The sequence below is a fragment of the Saimiri boliviensis genome, chromosome 6, assembly GCF_048565385.1.
Source record: "Saimiri boliviensis isolate mSaiBol1 chromosome 6, mSaiBol1.pri, whole genome shotgun sequence".
NCBI classification, from domain to species: domain Eukaryota; kingdom Metazoa; phylum Chordata; class Mammalia; order Primates; family Cebidae; genus Saimiri; species Saimiri boliviensis.
The window spans coordinates 87,881,980-87,900,529 of record NC_133454.1 but is presented as its reverse complement, the minus strand read 5'-3'; the positions used below and the strand labels follow the sequence as shown (position 1 = coordinate 87,900,529).

The 18,550-nt window shown below is 40.4% G+C and overlaps 1 protein-coding gene across 1 annotated transcript in view; it reads right to left on the bottom strand.

Moving 5' to 3' along the window:
- The window catches only part of GTF2H1 (general transcription factor IIH subunit 1), a 52,664-nt gene that overhangs the window by 23,373 nt on the left and 10,741 nt on the right, over positions 1-18,550 (bottom strand). The window contains exons 2-7 of the mRNA XM_010349664.3: positions 18,081-18,239; positions 14,550-14,742; positions 12,436-12,601; positions 11,085-11,178; positions 8,724-8,873; positions 8,526-8,605 (exon numbers count right to left, since the gene is read on the bottom strand). Of these exons, the coding sequence (XP_010347966.2) occupies positions 8,526-8,605; positions 8,724-8,873; positions 11,085-11,178; positions 12,436-12,601; positions 14,550-14,742; positions 18,081-18,234 (837 nt within the window). The 5' untranslated portion in view covers positions 18,235-18,239. The remainder of the gene's footprint in view (positions 1-8,525; positions 8,606-8,723; positions 8,874-11,084; positions 11,179-12,435; positions 12,602-14,549; positions 14,743-18,080; positions 18,240-18,550) is intronic.

Sequence of the window (18,550 nt, the reverse complement as noted above, 5' to 3'; positions counted from 1 at the left end):
GCCTGGGCAACATGGTGAAACCTCATGTCTACCAAAAATACAAAAATTAGCTGGGCGTGGTGGCACATACCTATAATCCCTGCTACTCAGGAGGCTGAGTGAGGCAAGAGAATCACTTGAACACAGGAGGCAGAGGTGGTAGTGAGCAGAGATTGCGACACTACACTCCAGCCTGGGTGACAGAGCAAGACTCCGTCTCCAAAAAAAAAAGGAAAAGTAAATAAAAGGAATAGAATATAGTGGGGAAAAACAGAGACTATAGATTCAAAAATATAAAGAGTCAAATTCTTTTTTTAACATTAGGCAAGACAATCAACTTTCTCAAGCTCTATAAAGTAGGATATTAGAGAATAAAATGAGATTATATTTTAAAACATGTATTGAGTTACATGCATGCTACTTGCTAGACCCTGCAGACACAAAATTGATCAGATCCCATGTTATAGGTGCCTAAATACTAGTTAGTGGGAAACTGGGCTGGAGAGAATTACTAGTCAATCCCCACTAGAGAAGAGAGTTTGAAAAATCTTCACGGAGAACCATTAAGATAAACTGGTGCCTGCCAAGTAGATCAGGGAAACAGTAACATTTCAGGAAGAAACTGCTTAAATAAAGGTAAAGAGGCACTGTGGTCCTGATTATTTGGGAGGTTGAGGCAGAAGAATTGTTGAGCTGAGGCGTTCAAGTCCAGCCTGGCAACACAGTGAGACCCTGTCTCTATTTAAAAATAAAACAAAACAAAAGCAAAGAACAATGTAGTACATATTGTGTCATCAGTCTGTATATGGTTCAGTATACTGAGAAATAATGGCAGTCCAGGAATTGGAGAGGTTAAAAAGGTAAAAGAAAGATCGTAAGACTCATACGTGTGGTATGCAGTGGCTCATGCCTGGAATCCCAATACTCTGGGAAGCCGAGGCAGGTGGATCACCTGAGCTCCGGAGTTCAAGCCCAGCCTGGTCAACATAGTGAAACCCTATCTGTATTAAAAATACAAAAATTAGCTGGGTGTGGTGGTGTGTGCCTGTGATCCCAGCTACTCAGGAAGCTGAGGCAGAATTGCTTGAACCAGGGAGGCGGAGGCTGCAGAGAGCGCAGATCACACCACTGCACTCCAGCCTGGGTGACAGAGCACGACTCCGTCTGAAAAACACCACCACCACCACCACCCCAAAAAACCCCATATGCTGTTCATCCACGTATCAAAGAATTACTAAGTGATTGTTATATGACACGTGCTGGGAACAGGCCAATAAACAAGAACAAAGCTTCATGAAGCTTATACTCTGAGAGGGCAGTGAATGGAATTATCAGGTAAAACAAGGTAAACATCACTTTTTTTTTCTGAAAGTGGAAAATGTTATGAATACAATAGAGGGTAACATGATGAAGTGACTGAATTTGTGGGTGGTTAGAGAAAGACTCTCTGATGAAGCAACATTTTTAAAAAAATTTTAAATTTAGATTTTTATTTTTTTTGAGACAGGTTCTTGCTCTGTTGCCCAGGCTGGAGAGCAGTGGCACGATCACAGCTCAATGCAGCCTCAACCTCCTGGGCTCAAGTGATCCTCTCGCCTCAGCCTCCCAAGTAGCTGGGACTACAAGTGTATACCACTATGCCCAGCGAATTTTTAAATTAAAAAAAAAAGTTTAGGGCTGGGCACGGTGGCTCATGCCTGTAATCCCAGCACTTTGGGAGGTCGAGGCGGGTGGATCACAAGGTCAAGAGATTGAGACCATCCTGGTCAACATAGTGAAACCCCGTCTCTACTAAAAATACAAAAAATTAGCTGGGCATGGTGGCACGTGCCTGTAATCCCAGCTACTCAGGAGGCTGAGGCAGGAGAATTGCCTGAACCCAGGAGGCGGAGGTTGCGGTGAGCCAAGATCGCACCATTGCACTCCAGCCTGGGTAACAAGAGAGAAACTCCATCAAGTTTAGAGATAGGGTCTTGCAATATTGCCCAAGCCGGGCTCAAACAATCCTCCAACCCTAGCCTCCCAAAGTGCAAGGATTAAAGGTGTGAGCCACCCCACCTGGCAAGAAGAGATATTAGAACAGATGTCTAAAGATAGGCAGAAGCAGCCAGGCATAGTGGCTCACACCTATAATCCCAGAACTTTGGGAGGCTGAGGCGGGTGGATTACGAGGTCAGGAGTTTGAGACCAGCCTGGCTAATATGGTGAAATCCCATCTTTACTAAAAAATATAAAAAATTGGCAAGCCATGGTGGCGTGCGCCTGTAGTCCCAGCTACTCAAGAGGCTGAGACAGAAGAATAGCTTGAACCCGGGAGGCAGAGGCTGCAGTGAGCAGAGATCGAATCACTGCACTCCAGCCTGGGCAAGAGTGAGACTCTATTGCAAAAAAAAAAAAAAAAAAAGGAAAAGGGCAGAAGTTGGTTAGGGATAAGCAGGGAGAAGAACAGTAAGTACATAGGCCCTGATCCTGAGGTAGAAAAAGCATGGCATGGAACTGAAATGTCATTATGTCCAAAGCATTCATGAATGGAAGTAGCCCCACCTGAGATGTATACAGGAGCCAAATTAAGCAGTCTTGCAGGAGTTTTAAGTTTATTCTAATTTCAATGAGAAGATAATGAAGTTTCACATAGGGGATTACTAGGCTCTGATTTATAATTCTTTTTTTTTTTTTGAGATGGAGTCTTACTCTGTCACCCAGGCTGGAGTGCAGTGGCGGAATCTTGGCTCACTGCAGCTTCTGCCTCCCGGTTTCGTGATTCTCTTGCAATCAGCTGCGTAGCTGATTACAGGCATGCACCACCAACACCTGGCTAATTTTTGTATTTTTAGTGCAGATGGGGTTTCACCATTTTGGCCAGGCTGGTCTGAAACTCCTGACCTCAGGTGATCTGCCCATTTCGGCCTCCCGAAGTGCTGGGATTACACTGCGCCTGGCCTGTATTATAATTCTTACTGCTAGAGGAGAATAAACTATAAAAGACAATAGAGCAAAAATACAGGTCAATTAGGTGGTTAAGGCAAGCAAACAGGCCAAATACAGTAATACCTTAAACATGAATGGGACATAAGTGTCTGTGTAGATCCCACAGATGAGAACTGTATTGTACAAGGCTTGCTGATACACTGAATGCTGGACGTAAAAGGAGGAAAACATGGCTGGCTGCAATGGCTCACACCTGTAATCTCAGCACTTTAGGAGGCTGAGGTGGAAAAACAGCTTGAGCCCAGGTGTTTGAGACCAGCCTGGGCAATGTAGCAAGACCCTGTCTTTACAAAAAATAAAAACAATTAGCCAGTTATGGTAGCCTGCTCTACAGTCCCAGCTATTCAGGAGACTGAAGCAGACTGCTTGAGCCCAAGAGGTCAAGGTTGCAGTAAGCCACGATTGTGCCACTGCATTACAGCCTGGGCGACAGAGTGAACCCATTATAAAAAAGAAGAGTGAGAATCAAGGAGACTTGCCGACTCCCAGGCTAACTGTAATGCTTTTTACTAAGACAGGGAATACCCACAGAGATAGGCTTATGAGGATTGGAATCAAAGGTTCCATTATGGACATGTGAAGTTGAGATGTCTATGAAATACCTCAGTGCAGATGTCAAGTAGGCAGCTGGAGCTCTGCAGTCAAAGTCAGACTGTGGTTATCTGGAATTCATCATTATGTAACAAGAATTTTTTTTTTTACACCCTCCCCTGTTCCCCATATCTAGTAAAGCAATGGAATACAGAGAATGCATTAAGGAGGCCAGAGATCATAGCCTGTGACAGTTACTACAATCAGAAGATTGATAAGGGAAGAAGAAACACTAAAGGAAAAACTGCACCAGCGAACACTTGTAGTAAAAGGATTGGTTATATAAATGTTGATATACTCATACCAATGGAGTATTATGCAGGCATTTGAAAACATAGTTACAATAGTAACACCTATTACCTACTACTTATCATGCACTAGATTCTTTTAACTCACAGAAATCCTATAAAGCAAGCAGAATTAGCCTCACTGAGGAAAACAAAAACAAAAATTGGCTAGGGCCGGGTGAAGTGGCTCACGGTTGTAATCCCTGCCCTTTGGGAGGCTGAGGTGGGCGGATCACTTGAGGTCAGGAGTTTGAGACCAGCCTGCTCAATATGGAGAAACCCTGCCTCTACTGAAAATACAAAAATTAGCCAGGCATGGTGATGTATGCCTGTGATCTCGGCTACTAGGGAGGCTGAAGCAGGAGAATCACTTGAACCCAGGAGGCAGAGGTTGCAGTCAGCTGAGCTCATGCCACTGCACTTCAGCCTGGGAAACAGAGTGAGACTCCAGCTCAAAACAAAAACAAAACCAAACTCGGCTTGGATTCCATTTGACCCAGCAATCCCATTACTGTGTATATACCCGAAGGATTAGAAATCAATCTATCATAAAGACACATGCACATGTATGTTCACTGTGGCACTGTTTACAACAGTAAAGACCTGGAACCAACCCAAATGCCCATCAATGATAGACTGGACAAGGAAAATGTGGCACATATACCCCATGGAATACTATGCAGCCATAAAAAACGATCAGTTTGTGTCCTTTGTAGGGACATGAATGAATCTGGAAACCATCATTTTCAGCAAACTGACACAAGAACAGAAAATTAAACACTGCATGTTCTCACTCATAGATGGGTGTTGAACAGTGAGAACACATGCACACAGGGAGGGGAGCATCACACACTGGGGTCTGTTGCGGGGTGGGCTAGGGTAGGGACAGCAGAGGGTAGGGAGGTTGGGGAGGGATAACATGGAGAGAAATGCCAGATATAGGTGACAGGGGATGGAGGCAGCAAACCACCTTGCCATGTATGTACCTATGCAACAATCTTCCATGATCTGCACATGTACCCCAGAACCTAAAGTACAATTGAAAAAATATATATTATAGTATTGGAAGTTCTAGCCAGAGCAATTTGGCCAGAAAAAAAAAATTAAAGGGTATTCAACTAGGAAAGGAGGAAGTCAAATTGTCTGTCTGCAGATGACATCATTATATATTTAGAAGACCCTATCATCTCAGCCCAAAATCTCTTGAAACTGATAAGCAACTTCAGCAAAGTCTCAGGATACAAAATCAATGTGCAGAAATAGCAAGCATTCCTATACACCAATAACAGACTACCAGAGAGCCAAATCATGAGTGAACTCCCATTCACAATTGCTACGAAGAGAATAAAATACCTAGGAATACAACAAAGGATGCAAAGGACCTCTTCAAGGAGAACTACAAAGCACTAATCAAGGAAATAAGAGAGAGCATAAACAGATGGAGAAACATTCCGTGGTCATGGTTAGGAAGAATCAATATCGTGAAAATGGCCATATTGCCCAAAGTAATTTATAGATTCAATGCTATCCCCATCAAGCTACCAATGACCTTCTTCACAGAACTGGAAAAAAACCACCTTAAACTTCATATGGAACCAAAAGAGAGTCCACATAGCCAAGTCAATTCTAAGCAAAAAGAACAAAGCCGGAGTCATTATGGTACCTGACTTCAAACTATACTACAAGGCTACAGTAATCCAAACAGCATGGTACTGGTACCAAAACAGAGATATAGACCAATGGAACAGAATAGAGGCCTCAGAGGAAATACAACATATCTACAACCATCTGATCTTCGACAAACATGACAAAAACAAGCAATGGGGAAAGGATTCCCTGTTTAATAAATGGTGTTGGGATAACTTGCTAGCCATGTGCAGAAAGCAGAAACTGGACCCCTTCCTGACACCTTACACTAAAATTCACCCCAGATGGATTAAAGACTTAAACATAAGACCTAACACCATAAGAATCTAGAAGAAAACCGAGGCAAAACCATTCAGGACATAGGCATAGGCAAGGACTTCATGACTAAAACACCAAAAGCATTGGCAGCAAAGGCCAAAACAGACAAATCGGACCTAATTAAACTCCAGAGCTTCTATACAGCAAAAGAAACAATCATTAAAGTGAACTGGCAATCAACAGAATGGGAAAAAATTTTCACCCTCTACCCATCTGACAAAGGGCTAATATCCAGAATCCACAAAGAACTAAAACAGATTTACAAGAAAAAAAGCAAACCCATCCAAAAGTGGGCGAAAGATATGAATATACACTTTACAAAAGAAGACATATATGAGGCCAACAAACATTGAAAAAAGGTCTCATTATTAGAGAAATGCAAATCAAAACCACATTGAGATACCATCTCACGCTAGTTAGAATGGTGATCATGAAAAATACTGGAGACAACAAATGCTGGAGAGGATGTGGAGAAATAGGAACACTTTTACACTGTCGGTGGGAGTGTAAATTAGTTCAACCATTGTGGAAGACAGTGTGGCACTTCCTCAAGGACCTAGAAATAGAATTTCCGTTTGACCCAGCAATTACATTACTGGGTATATATCCAAAGGATTATAAATCATTCTATTATAAAGACACATGCACACGTATGTTCATTGTGGCACTGTTTACAATGGCAAAGACCTGGAACCAACCAAAATGTCCATCGATGATAAACTGGACAAGGAAAATGTGGCACATATACACCATGGAAAACTATGCAGCCATAAAAAACGATGAGTTTGTGTCCTTTGTAGGGACATGGATGAATCTGGAAACCATCATTCTTGGTAAAATGACACAAGAAAAGAAAATCAAACACCGCATGTTTTCACTCATAGGCAGGTGTTGAACAATGAGAACACATGGATGCAGGGAGGGAAGCATCACACACTGGGAGAGGGACAGCGGTGGGGTGAGGAGGTTAGGAAGGGATAACATGGGGAGAAATGCCAGATATAGGTGACAGGGGGATGGAGGCAACAAACCACACTGCCAAGTATGTACCTATGCAACAATCCTGCATGATCTGCACATGTACCCCAGAACCTAAAGTACAATAAAAAACCAACAAAAAAAACCACCAAACAACAAAAAACAACAACAAAAAACTGGACTTGGAAATGTTAGAAAATATCAGAATCTAAGTCAGCTAGTTTGGTTTTAAAGTCTATGTTTTAAATTATGGGATAATCGGTTTATGTAGATATTGATAATAAGCACAAGATAAAGTTATAAATGTACTGTACAATATGCCATCATGTTTATTTTAAAGGAAAAAAAAATCTTTCCCATTATACTAAGTTATAAGTCTAAGTGCCACTAAGCTTTATTTTCTCAGGATAATTAAAGAGGGCTATGTTTGTACAGATTATGTACATTGAAAATATCATACATGAAAATACACTGGCCGGGTGCAGTGGCTCATGCCTGTCATCTGAGCACCCTGGGAGACCAAGGCAGGTGGATCACCTGAGATCAGGTGCTTGAGACCAGCCTGGCCAACAGGGTGAAACCCCATCTCCACTAAAAATACAAAAATTAGCTGGGCATGGTGTCATGCACCTGTAATCCTTGCTACTTGGCAGGCTAAGGCAAGAGAATCACTTGAACACGGAAGGTGGAGGCTGCAGTGAGCTGAGATGGTGCCACTGCACTCCAGCCTGAGCAACAGAGAGAAACTCTGTCTTAAAAAAAAGCAAGAAAATGAAAATTCTGGCTTAGAAGACAGAGATAGGGATGAAATTACCCTTGATCACAAAAGGAACCAGCTCTTTCTGTGCAAGTGGATAAAACTTTAAGTCTGGAGTCATGATGCTGAGGTAGGTAGGTCATACATAATGGTCTAGGTTGCTGAAACATATTGGGGCTGGTGTGGCGTAAGGGTCATGAGAGTGCTTAAGGTTTGGCAGATATAAGCAATCAACAAATGTTTATTGATCTTATTAATTTATATCCATATTTCTTTAGATTAAATGTTAGCTAGGATGGCATCTCAGGCAGAAGAATTGCTTGAATCCAGGAGGCGAGGTTGCAGTGAGCTGAGCTTATGCCACTGCACTCAAGCCTTAGCATAAAGCTGGACTCATCATGCTAAGCCTTGATTATTACTATAGAACTGTGGATGGGGGAGCTAGAATTTTTTTTTTTTTTTTTTTTTTTTTGAGATGGAGTTTTGCTCGTTACCCAGGCTGGAGTGCAATGGCGCGATCTCGGCTCACCGCAACCTCCGCCTCCTGGGTCCAGGCAATTCTCCTGCCTCAGCCTCCTGAGTAGCTGGGATTACAGGCACGCACCACCATGCCCAGCTAATTTTTTGTATTTTTAGTAGAGACGGGGTTTCACCATGTTGACCAGGATGGTCTTGATCTCTTGACCTTGTGACCCACCCGCCTCGGCATCCCAAAGTGCTGGGATTACAAGCTTGAGCCACCGTGCCCGGCCTAGAAATTTATTTTTTAAAAGTTTTAGCAACTCACACAGGAATTTCATTTCTTCTAGTCAATTTTAATGGTAAACAATGCTATTTCAAAGCACTTCCGATAAATCACTTCAAACAACAGTATTTTGCATATTTAACAGTCTCACAAGTGGAATAGGTCTACACTTAAGACAACGTTGAAGACTAGGAAAAGACTCTTTTCTCTCAAAATTTCTTTTATTGCTTCTTACCTCATCTAATGGTTTATCTTCCAAAGCTGTTAAATCTAGTAGTGGGTTTTTCACTCCTAATGAAACCATTGTTTTTAGGCCTAGGAAATCAATGAAATACAAAGTTCAGTATGTCTTATCCGTCTCAGAAATTAACACCTATAATGATTAGAGAGTGGCCAGTTAAAGACCAGTGTCTATAAAGAGATAAACAGTTACCTTTTTCATCTATTTTGGCACATTCTGCAAAGAGATCCTTTGACCCTGTATTCAGCCGATCCCTGTGAAAATAATGGGATTGGAAAAAACGTGTCCAGAATTCCTTCTCTGTCATGTTGTGGGGAACATTTTCTGCGTATTTCATTTTTACTGTGGGGGGAAAAAATACAAGAAAACATTATATACTGAATTTCCATTTTTAAAACCTCTCAAATTAGGTAACTGAAATACAAACTAATAGCAAACTCTAGTCCATAAAGCTCTCAACTCTACATACTGTAAGTTATAATTTAATTATAAATATAAAACATAACTTGAGAGATTAGGCGAGGTATGACCTCTATAAATCTTACAATTACAAACAAAACCTTATTTTGCACCAAGAGAATAAAGTTTTGAAGTTTTAGTAGAAATACCAAGAATCTAAGGAAATCTTACAAACAAAACCTTATTTTGTACCAAGAGAATAAAGTTTTGAAGTTTTAGTAGAAATGCTAAGCATCTAAGGAGTCAGACTCAAGTCTGCTTGTTTGCTCATTTATACATGTGTACTCTCAATCCAAAGCACAGTGTTAGCTGGTGGGGAAATAAAGATCTCAATATCCACTGAACTGTCAGCTCAGCACTCCAGGAACTTACTTACATTCTAGCAAGCATAGAGTTCAACAGCTTGGTTTCTTGAGCTCTGAGTTTAAAATTCTAGGTCTGACACTTTCTGTGTTACCCTGAGCAAATTACTTAATCTTCCTGTACCTTGGTTTTCACATCTGGAAAATGAAGGTCAAAACGGTACCTCTACTTCATAGGTGAATGTGATGATTAAATCAGTTACTATAGAAAAAGGCCTTAGAATGGTGTCTGGCGCATAATAAACAGTACACAATTATGTTACTATGAGAAAGACACGAAAGAGCCAGGTGCTGTGGCTCACACCTGTAATCCCAGCACTTCGGGAGGCCAAGGCAGGCAGATCACTCGAGGCCAGCAGTTCAAGAACAGCCTGGCCAACTGAGTGAAACCCTGTCTCACAAAAAATACAAAAATTAGTGTGGTGGTACATGCCTATAGTCCCAGCTACTTGGGAGGTGGAGGTAAGAGAATCACTTCAACCCAAGAGGTGGAGGTTGCAGTGGGCCAAGATTGTGCCATTGCACTCCAGCCTGGGTGACAGAGCAAGACTAAAAAAAAAGAGATGGGATCTTGTTTTGTTGCCCAGGCTAGTCTTGAACCCCTGCACTCAAGGGATCCTCCTGCCTCAGCCTCCTGGAGTGTTGGAATTACAGGTGTGAACCACTGGGCCTTGCCAGGATTTCATAAGGGCCGAAATGAGGTGATGCTTGAGCTGAGTCCTGAGGGAGAGATTCCTAAGGACTAAAGGGGTAAGAGTGGGGAAGAGGGAAGAGAGAACAGAACACAGCTTAAGAGAGTATCGTTTAGTCAGAAGAATGACTGATACAGTGGCTCTCACCCTCATCTTTACATAATAAATCCCTGAGGCTGGGGTCAAGGCATCTATACTTTTAGGATGGCACCTGTGTGGGAAGTAATTTGTGGATTAGGAAGGTCACTCTGGATGCAGTATGAAAGATGATCTGAGTTAGCACTGTAGACAGACTCATTTATTGATGTCTCTGCAGAATGCCATCTCACTCAGGTATGTTGAGAGCTAAATAAAGTTTAAGAACCACTGATGAAAAGAATGGCAGTCATTGTATCAGTGAATTGATGACAACACATTTATTATTACTATTATTATTATTACTATTTTGAGATGGAGACTCGATTTGTTTCCCAGGCTGGAGTGCAGTGGCAAGAGGTGGAGGTTGCTCACTGCAACCTCCACCTACTGGTTTCAAGCAATCCTCCTGCCTTAGTCCCCCTAGTAGCTGGAATTACAGGCATGCATCACCACGCCCAGCTAATTTTTATATTTTTAGTGGAGATAGGGCTTTGCTATGTTGGCCAGTTCAGTTTTGAACTCCTGACCTCAGGTGATCACCCGCCCTGGCCTCCCAAGTGCTGGGATTACAGGCGTGAAGAACCATTGTGCCTGGCCCCTAAGTAGAGATGGGGTTTCTCCATGTTGGTCAGGCTGGTCTCAAACTCCTGACTTCAGGTGATCCGCCTGCCTCAGCCTCCCAAAGTGCTGGGATGACAGGCATTGAGCCACTGCGCCTGGCCGACGACAACACATTATTTACTGAGCCCTTATTATCTACCGTATGTCAGACACTGGGTAAAGTACTTTCCATAATTTATTCCACTTTATCAAGAATAAATGTGAAGCTTTTTGTTTTTCACTGATATCCTATTGAATATATTCACATATTTTAACCATCTGAAAGAACTGATTCTTCTTACCTGCTGGATAGGTCCTAAATATGGACTCAATGATATCAGAAGTTAAATTGTATCTCAGACCATTACAGCCATCGGTCTGGGGCCGGACATCAGCCTAAAACAAAGACCATACACACATATATGTTAGAATATCAGGCAAAGATGGCTAAGGTCCCAGTAGGCATTGGACAAAGGTGGAAAAAAATTTTCTAAACTAACTGCATAGACAAAGTAAGTCCCTCACCTTCACTTTTTGCACAGAGGCAGGGCTCAAAAAGTACTGATTGGTTTCTCATGGTCTTAAGTGACCTACAAAATCTGCTTCTTTGGAAGTCTAATATGGTCAAATAGGCCTGTGTAAGTATGAAGGCAGAAAGCTAGCGGAGCTTTAAGATAAAACTTGTATAGTTATAAAAACCACTACAAATACTGGCTAGTAAATAATTAAATTAACAATAACTGGCTTTTTTGGGAAAGGTCTTATTAATTCACTTCACTAATAAGCAATCAAAAAAGATACCAAATGTACAAATAGTATTCAAAATTTTGTTCAATGTGTAAATACTATTCTGTTTCCACTAGAATACCAACTGAGTGAATTCCATTCTGTAATTCCATAGATAAGGTATTCTCAATTTTTATATTAGATATAGTTTACAAATCTTACATTTTCTATAATATGGTCATGATACATTTAACTTTGTATTGTAAGTAAAATAGAGATTTTAAAAGGCACCAGGAAGTCCTGTATTTGAAAATATTAAGTATTAGTCCAAACTCTAAAAGAGTCATTTTCAAATTCCATTTGACTACCATCATGCTAGGGTCAAGTCCAAAGGCCAAGAAAACATAACTGGTAAGAAGAAATATAAATTTTTAAAAATTGTATGTATTTTAAAAACATTCTGGAAGAGGCTGAGTGTAGTAGCTCACACTTGGAATCCCAGAGCTTTGGCAGGCTGAGATGGGAGGATTGCTTGAGGCCAGGCATTTGAGACCAGCCTGGGAAACACAAGAGCTGCCCCCTGCTCTATAAAATAATAAAATTTAGCAAGGCAAGGTGGTACACATATTTAGTCCCAGCTACTTGAGAGGCTGAAGAGGATCGCTTGAGCCCAGGAGTTTGAGGCTACAGTGAGCTATCACTGTGCCACTGCACTCCAGTCTGGGTGACAAAGTGAGGACCCTGTCTTTTAAAAACAAACAAAAATATTAATAGTTCAATAATGACAAAGAATACCATGGATACTGAATTTTCCATTCACTTCCTTTAAGGAAATGCTGGTTTTACAAAAGAAATAATGGTCTTAAGACACATATTGGGGTTTACATTTTTTTTTTTTAACTTCAGAAATCTAGAAGTGTCACATACCAGAAATGCAGCAGAAATGCCAACATCCTGCTTATGATTGGATGTGGAAGAACTATCTGTTGCATTCACATTTAAACGATTGGCCCAGAATTCCTCAGCACTGATCACTTGACTCACAACAAGGTCTTTATAAAGCTGAAACAAAACAGGATCTTCTTGCAGCATTCTGTAAGATAGAATATACTGATTATAACTGAACTTTTAGAATAAAACACCACTTAGGTACATTTTAAAAATATTTTGGCAACATAAAACATTGAAACACACAACTTTTATTTTGTGATGACTGAGCAGCAGAGGTCATTCAGTTCATTTTTCAGTAATTAAAAGCAAAATACCCCACATTTTTGAAGGAACAAATGAAGTGGTGATAAATGGAGGTAGGTGTAAAGAAAGAAAGATTAAACCCTTTGAGGGCATGTGTTTGATCTTATTTCTGTATCCCAGTGATTCAAAGATCACCATGTCAGTAGTGTACTGTCATCCATTGGTATCTAAGAATGATCAAGTCCCTTAAATAAACTGGTGCGTTTACATACAACCTATGTATATTCTTCCATATACGTAAATCATCTCTAGATTATTTTATAATATCAGATACAATTTAAATGTTATGTAAATAGTTGCTATACGGTATTTTTATTTGTATTAGGTTTAATTAGTGTATTGGTATTTTTTTCCTGAATACTTCTGATCAAAAGCTGTTCGAATATGTGGATGTAGAACTCCTGGACATGGAGAAATGAAGTATTCTCTTTCATATACAAAAGTGAAAAGGCAGGAGAGGGGGTATGCTTGAAATTTTCCAGCAATGAAGTTGTTTTTTTCTTTTTTGAGATGGAGTCTCCCTCTGTCACACAGGCTAGAGTGCGTCGGTAAGATCTCAGCTCACTGCAGCCTTTGCCTCCCAAGTTCACACAATTCTCCTGCCTCGGCCTCCTGAGTAGCTGGGATTACAGGTGTGCATTACCACGCTCAACTAAGTTTTATATATATATACACATATATATGTTTAATAGAGATGGGGTTTCACCATATTGGCCAGGTTGGTCTTGAATTTCTGACCTCAAGTGATCCACCCACCTCAGCCCTGCAAAGTGCTGGAATTACAGGCATGAGCCACTATGCCCCACCCTCAGCAATGAATTTTTCATGGTAATAAGCATGTACAGATATAAGCACTGATGGCCTGAAAGATATTGGTAATGGAATAATTACATATTGTAAGAAATTGTGGCCAGGCACTGTGGGTCACACCTGTAATCCGAATCCCGGCACTCTGGGAGGTCAAGACAGGTGGATCACTTGAGGTCAGGAGTTTGAGACCAGCCTGGCCAACATGGTGAAACCCTGGGTAACAGAGCAAGACTCTTGTCTCAAAAAAAAAAAAAAAAACCCAATTCAGTATTTTACATACTGTCTCCCTTTTTCAAAGTGTGAATCATTTTAGATTTCTTGTTCATAAGCATACTTCTAATGGCTTAGGGTCTTCTCTGTGACAGAGAACTGGGAAAAGAAATTAACAAACTTTAGCAGCTTCCAATTTCAGTTCTGCTCTTAAGCAGATGTTAGGCGTGATGCAGTTAATTCAGCTTCTGGGTTTGCACATTCTCATTTGCCCAAAGTCAAATAGGCAGTAAGACTTTAAAGCTGAAAACTAAACACTGAGTTAAAGATACTAGAGCCCATATTTTCCTACATTACAGTATCATAGCAAAAGTGGGGACAGATGGCTGCGCTTGGTGGCTCACACCTATAATCCCGGTACTTTGGGAGGCCAAGGCGGGTAGATCACCTGAGGTCAGGAGATCGAGACCAGGCTGACCAATATGGTGAAACCCTGTTTCTACTAAAACTAGCTGAGTGTGATGGCATGCACCTATAGTCCTAGCTACTCGGGAGGCTGAGGCAGAGGAATTGCTTGAACCCAGGAGGCAGAGGTTGCAGTGAGCCAAGATCGCACCACTGCACTCCAGTCTGGGTGACAGAGCAAGATTCTGTCTCAAAAAACAAACAAACAAAATAAAGTGGGAATAGCTAACAAACTATTACCCTACTAGGAAACTAGAGAGAACCCAGTATCTCTTTTCCAAAGGCTATTCTTTTCCTCCCACCTGTTCTTTTCTTCCAGTTCTTTATTTGCTTTCCTCTTGAATTTGGGCAGCAGCTGCTGAAGAAGGTCCTTTACTGCGTCTCGCTCTTTCACTGCTGTGCTTTCATTGGAAAAATGGAAGTTAGTTGTGTCCCCTGCATGCAGGACCAGCTGAAGCTGAATTTTAGCTTTTCCTTCTGGACTAATTTTCTGGCCTAAAAAGAAGCATGAGGGCAGTTAGATGATGACACTCACGCTGTGGAAATAACCATACAATAAGTTACTTCTCCCAAGAAGATTCAGGATTCCTTTGGGTTTTAACTGCCCTATTCCAATATTGATGCTTTTGCAGAATGCACTCTTCATAAATGATCTCATATAACCGGAGCATGCTCAATAAATTCACTAACACTCTGTGTCCTTCTCCAGTATTCTTTCTGTGCAGCACTTCTTACCGACTGCTACTCCCTCCAGATATTAACGGGCTTTTGTTTCCGTTCAACTAGGGCAGACCTCTTTAAAGCTTTCTGAATGTATTTTAAACAACTGTCCCCTATCAACATTATCATTAATAAAATGTCACATATCACGATCCAAAAGACTGCAAAATGCAGCCATGGCTTACCTATTCATTTTGGAAGGGAAATATGTAATTTTATATTCGAGAAATCTGGTGTCACCACTTTAATCAAGTTATCAAACATAGCCTCCTTAAAAGTGAGACAACCTAACACTATGTATGTTATTATTTTTGACCAAACGTTTAAGATGAATATATTCAAGCCTTTAGATCTGATTTTCAGTTTATAAAAAATACAGGTATATAGGAATAAATTAAAACCTTGAGGAGACAATCAGAAATATTCAGAATGTTTCATACTTGACAACACTATATCAAGTATGAAAGGGACTAAAAAGATGACAACTATATGAACCTAGATTAGACACTTTTTTTTTTTAACTATAAACATTATTGGGACAACCAATGGAAATGTAACAATGGCTATTTTAATTAATTTATTTATTTATTTTGGAGACGGAGTTTCACTTTGTCGCCCAGGCTGGAGTGCAGTGGACCGACCTCGGCTCACTGCAACTTCTGCCTCCTAGGTTCGAGATTCTCCTGCCTTAGCCTCCTCAGTAGCTGGGATTACAGGCATGCACCACCACATCCAGCTAATTTTTTTTGGTATTTTTAGTAGAGACAGGGTTTCACCATGTGGGTCAGGTTGGTCTCAAACTCCTGACCTTGTGATCCACCATGCGCGGCCAACAATGGCTATTTATTATTACAATGTTTTTAGTATAATGGTACTATAAGCAATAAAAGTGTACACACAAAACAATAAAGCAAATATGGCAAAATAATAACTATAATATCTAGGTGGGGCATATTACGTAAGTATTCACTGTACCTTCTTTAAAATTTTCTGTAATTTTGTCAGCTATGATAAGACCTACTGCTGCTTTCACATTAGTAATTTATTATTGTTAACTTTCAATTCCTTCTTTCAGATGTGGGCATTATCTTCAAATATTCAAGGTGAAACTGTTCTAGTACAAATCTAGTTTTGGGTACGTACTCCTTTCACCAATAACTGGAAAGAATTGTAAAGAAACTGGAGATGGGCATACCCTTTATTGTACACTGTGGTTATCACAATGCGTGTGTGTATTACAAAGCCATGGGGCTAGCATCCATTTGAGAGAGATGCTACTACAGACAGTTCCTAATTTATAAGTCTATTATTTTAGAAATGTTAGCAGCTCAGACTATTAGCTACTAACAGAAATTTGCAGGGCATTCTCACAGAAAGAAACTTTTAAAAAGAGGTACTATTACCAGGATAGTGGACAAAAGACTATATGGCTTAGGACTACTGAGCTATGACAAATTTTAAATAGTATTCTTTTTTGAAAATTAAGATTCTAAATTATTTCAGTGGAGAAACACAGGGATCTTGGTCATTTCCTGCAGCAAAGTAGAAGTAAGTCTTTGAGGCAGGGCAGTGGTTTATATACAAAGCAGTTTATAAATTGAGCACTTGCAAGTTGAGGGTGGTCTGTTTTGGGGGGTATCGTGTTGCTTGAAAGTATCACAGAATTTTATTTAGAAGAATCCTATGTCCAGGGAAATAAATGAATTCATATTAATGATTATAAAGTACGATAATTTGTCAAGGAGTTGATTACCCTAAGTTTCTCCTATTCAAGATCATTTATTTATTTATTTATTTATTTTTGAGATGGAGTCCTGCTCTGTCGCCCAAGCTGGAGTACAATGGTGTAATCTTGGCTCATGGCAACCTCCACCTCCTAGGTTTACGTGATTTTTCTGCCGCAGCCTCTGGAGTAGCTGGGATTACAGGCACATGCCACCTCTCTCGGTTAATTTTTCTATTTTTAGTAGAAATGGAGCTTCACCATGTTGGCCAGGCTGGTCTCAAACTCCTGACCTCAGGTGATCCACTTGCCTTGGCCTCCCAAAGTGCTAGGATTACAGGCATGAGCCACTGTGCCTGGCGCATGCTTGAAATTTATAAAAAGAAGTTGGGTGTGGTGGCTCATGCCTGTAATCCTAGCACTTTGGAAAGTTGAGGCGGGCGGATCATGAGGTCAGGAGTTCGAGACCAGCCTGATCAACATGGTGAAACCCTGTCTCTACTAAAAATACAAAAATTGACCGGGCATGGTGGTGCAGGCCTGTAATCCCACCTACTCAGGAGGCTGACGTAGGAGAATCACTTGAACCCAAGAGGTGGAGGTTACAGTGAGACAAGATTGCACCACTGCACTCCAGCCTGGGTGACAGAGCAAGACTCCGTCTCAAAAAAAAAAAAAAAAAAAAAACAGAAATTTATAAAAAGAAATTCTCTTCTCAACAGAAGATGGCCACATAAGCAAAGATCAGACAACCTGACTGGTACAATTTTAGTGAAGGAAAATCTGGCATCATCTATCAGCATTTTAAATGCATAAACCTGGCCAGGCATGGTGGTGGACGACTATAATCCCAGAACTTTGGGAGGATGAGGGAGGAGGGTTGCTTGAGGCCAGGAGTTTGAGACCAGCCTGGGTAACACAGGAAGACTCTGTCTCTATCAACACCACCACCAAAAATTGCATCAACTATTAAACAGGAAATTCTTTGCAGGAATGCATCCTACACACACAACCTTGAAATGATAGTAGTGCAAACATTGTTTGCAATAAAAGAAATGCTGGAAAGTTCCTAAATGTTCAACCACAGAGGGCTGGTTAAATACATGATTGTATATTCATTCAGTGGAGTATTATGCAACTCTTAAAGTGTGTGGAGAATCCATATGTGAAGTAGATTTACATATTATATATAAAGCCTGTACCTATTCTATTATTAAGTGAAAAGGTCAGGTTATAGAATAGTATATATTTAGTGACCCCATTTTGTAATTATTTCTACATGGTTGATTTTTTGATATAAAACACAAAGATTATTTATACAATCTTTTTATAAAATTACTAGCAAATATGAGACACACATATACATCAGAACTTAGTATAGCTGACTTACATTTAATATCTGCATACATATGGCTGATTGTAAATCTATCTTTGCCTTCAGGTGCCCAAGCAATTCTTTCTGCCATGAGGTATAGAGCTCCATCCTGCTTCTTTTGACGTACTTTCTTTACAATCAGCAGAACTTCTTCAGATGAGGTTGCCATGGTGGCTAGAGGTGGTAAGAAATTTAAAAAAAGATGAAGAAAAAATTATTCCACACATCAATCAGGGTTGAATTTGTTGACTTCTAGGGTCCCTTTCAAATATAAAATCTAAACTGTAGGAAATTAACAGGGAAGAAGAAAGTCTCTTTTCCCATTCAAAGTTGAAGATAAAGCTACATGGCAGTACTCCTCTACAATTAAATTTCATTTTGCTCATATCACAGGTATAAATTTATATAACACTTATATGCTAATGACTATTATCAATTTATTTTCCCCAGTTACATTCTTCAATCATATACACACAGTTTGTAAA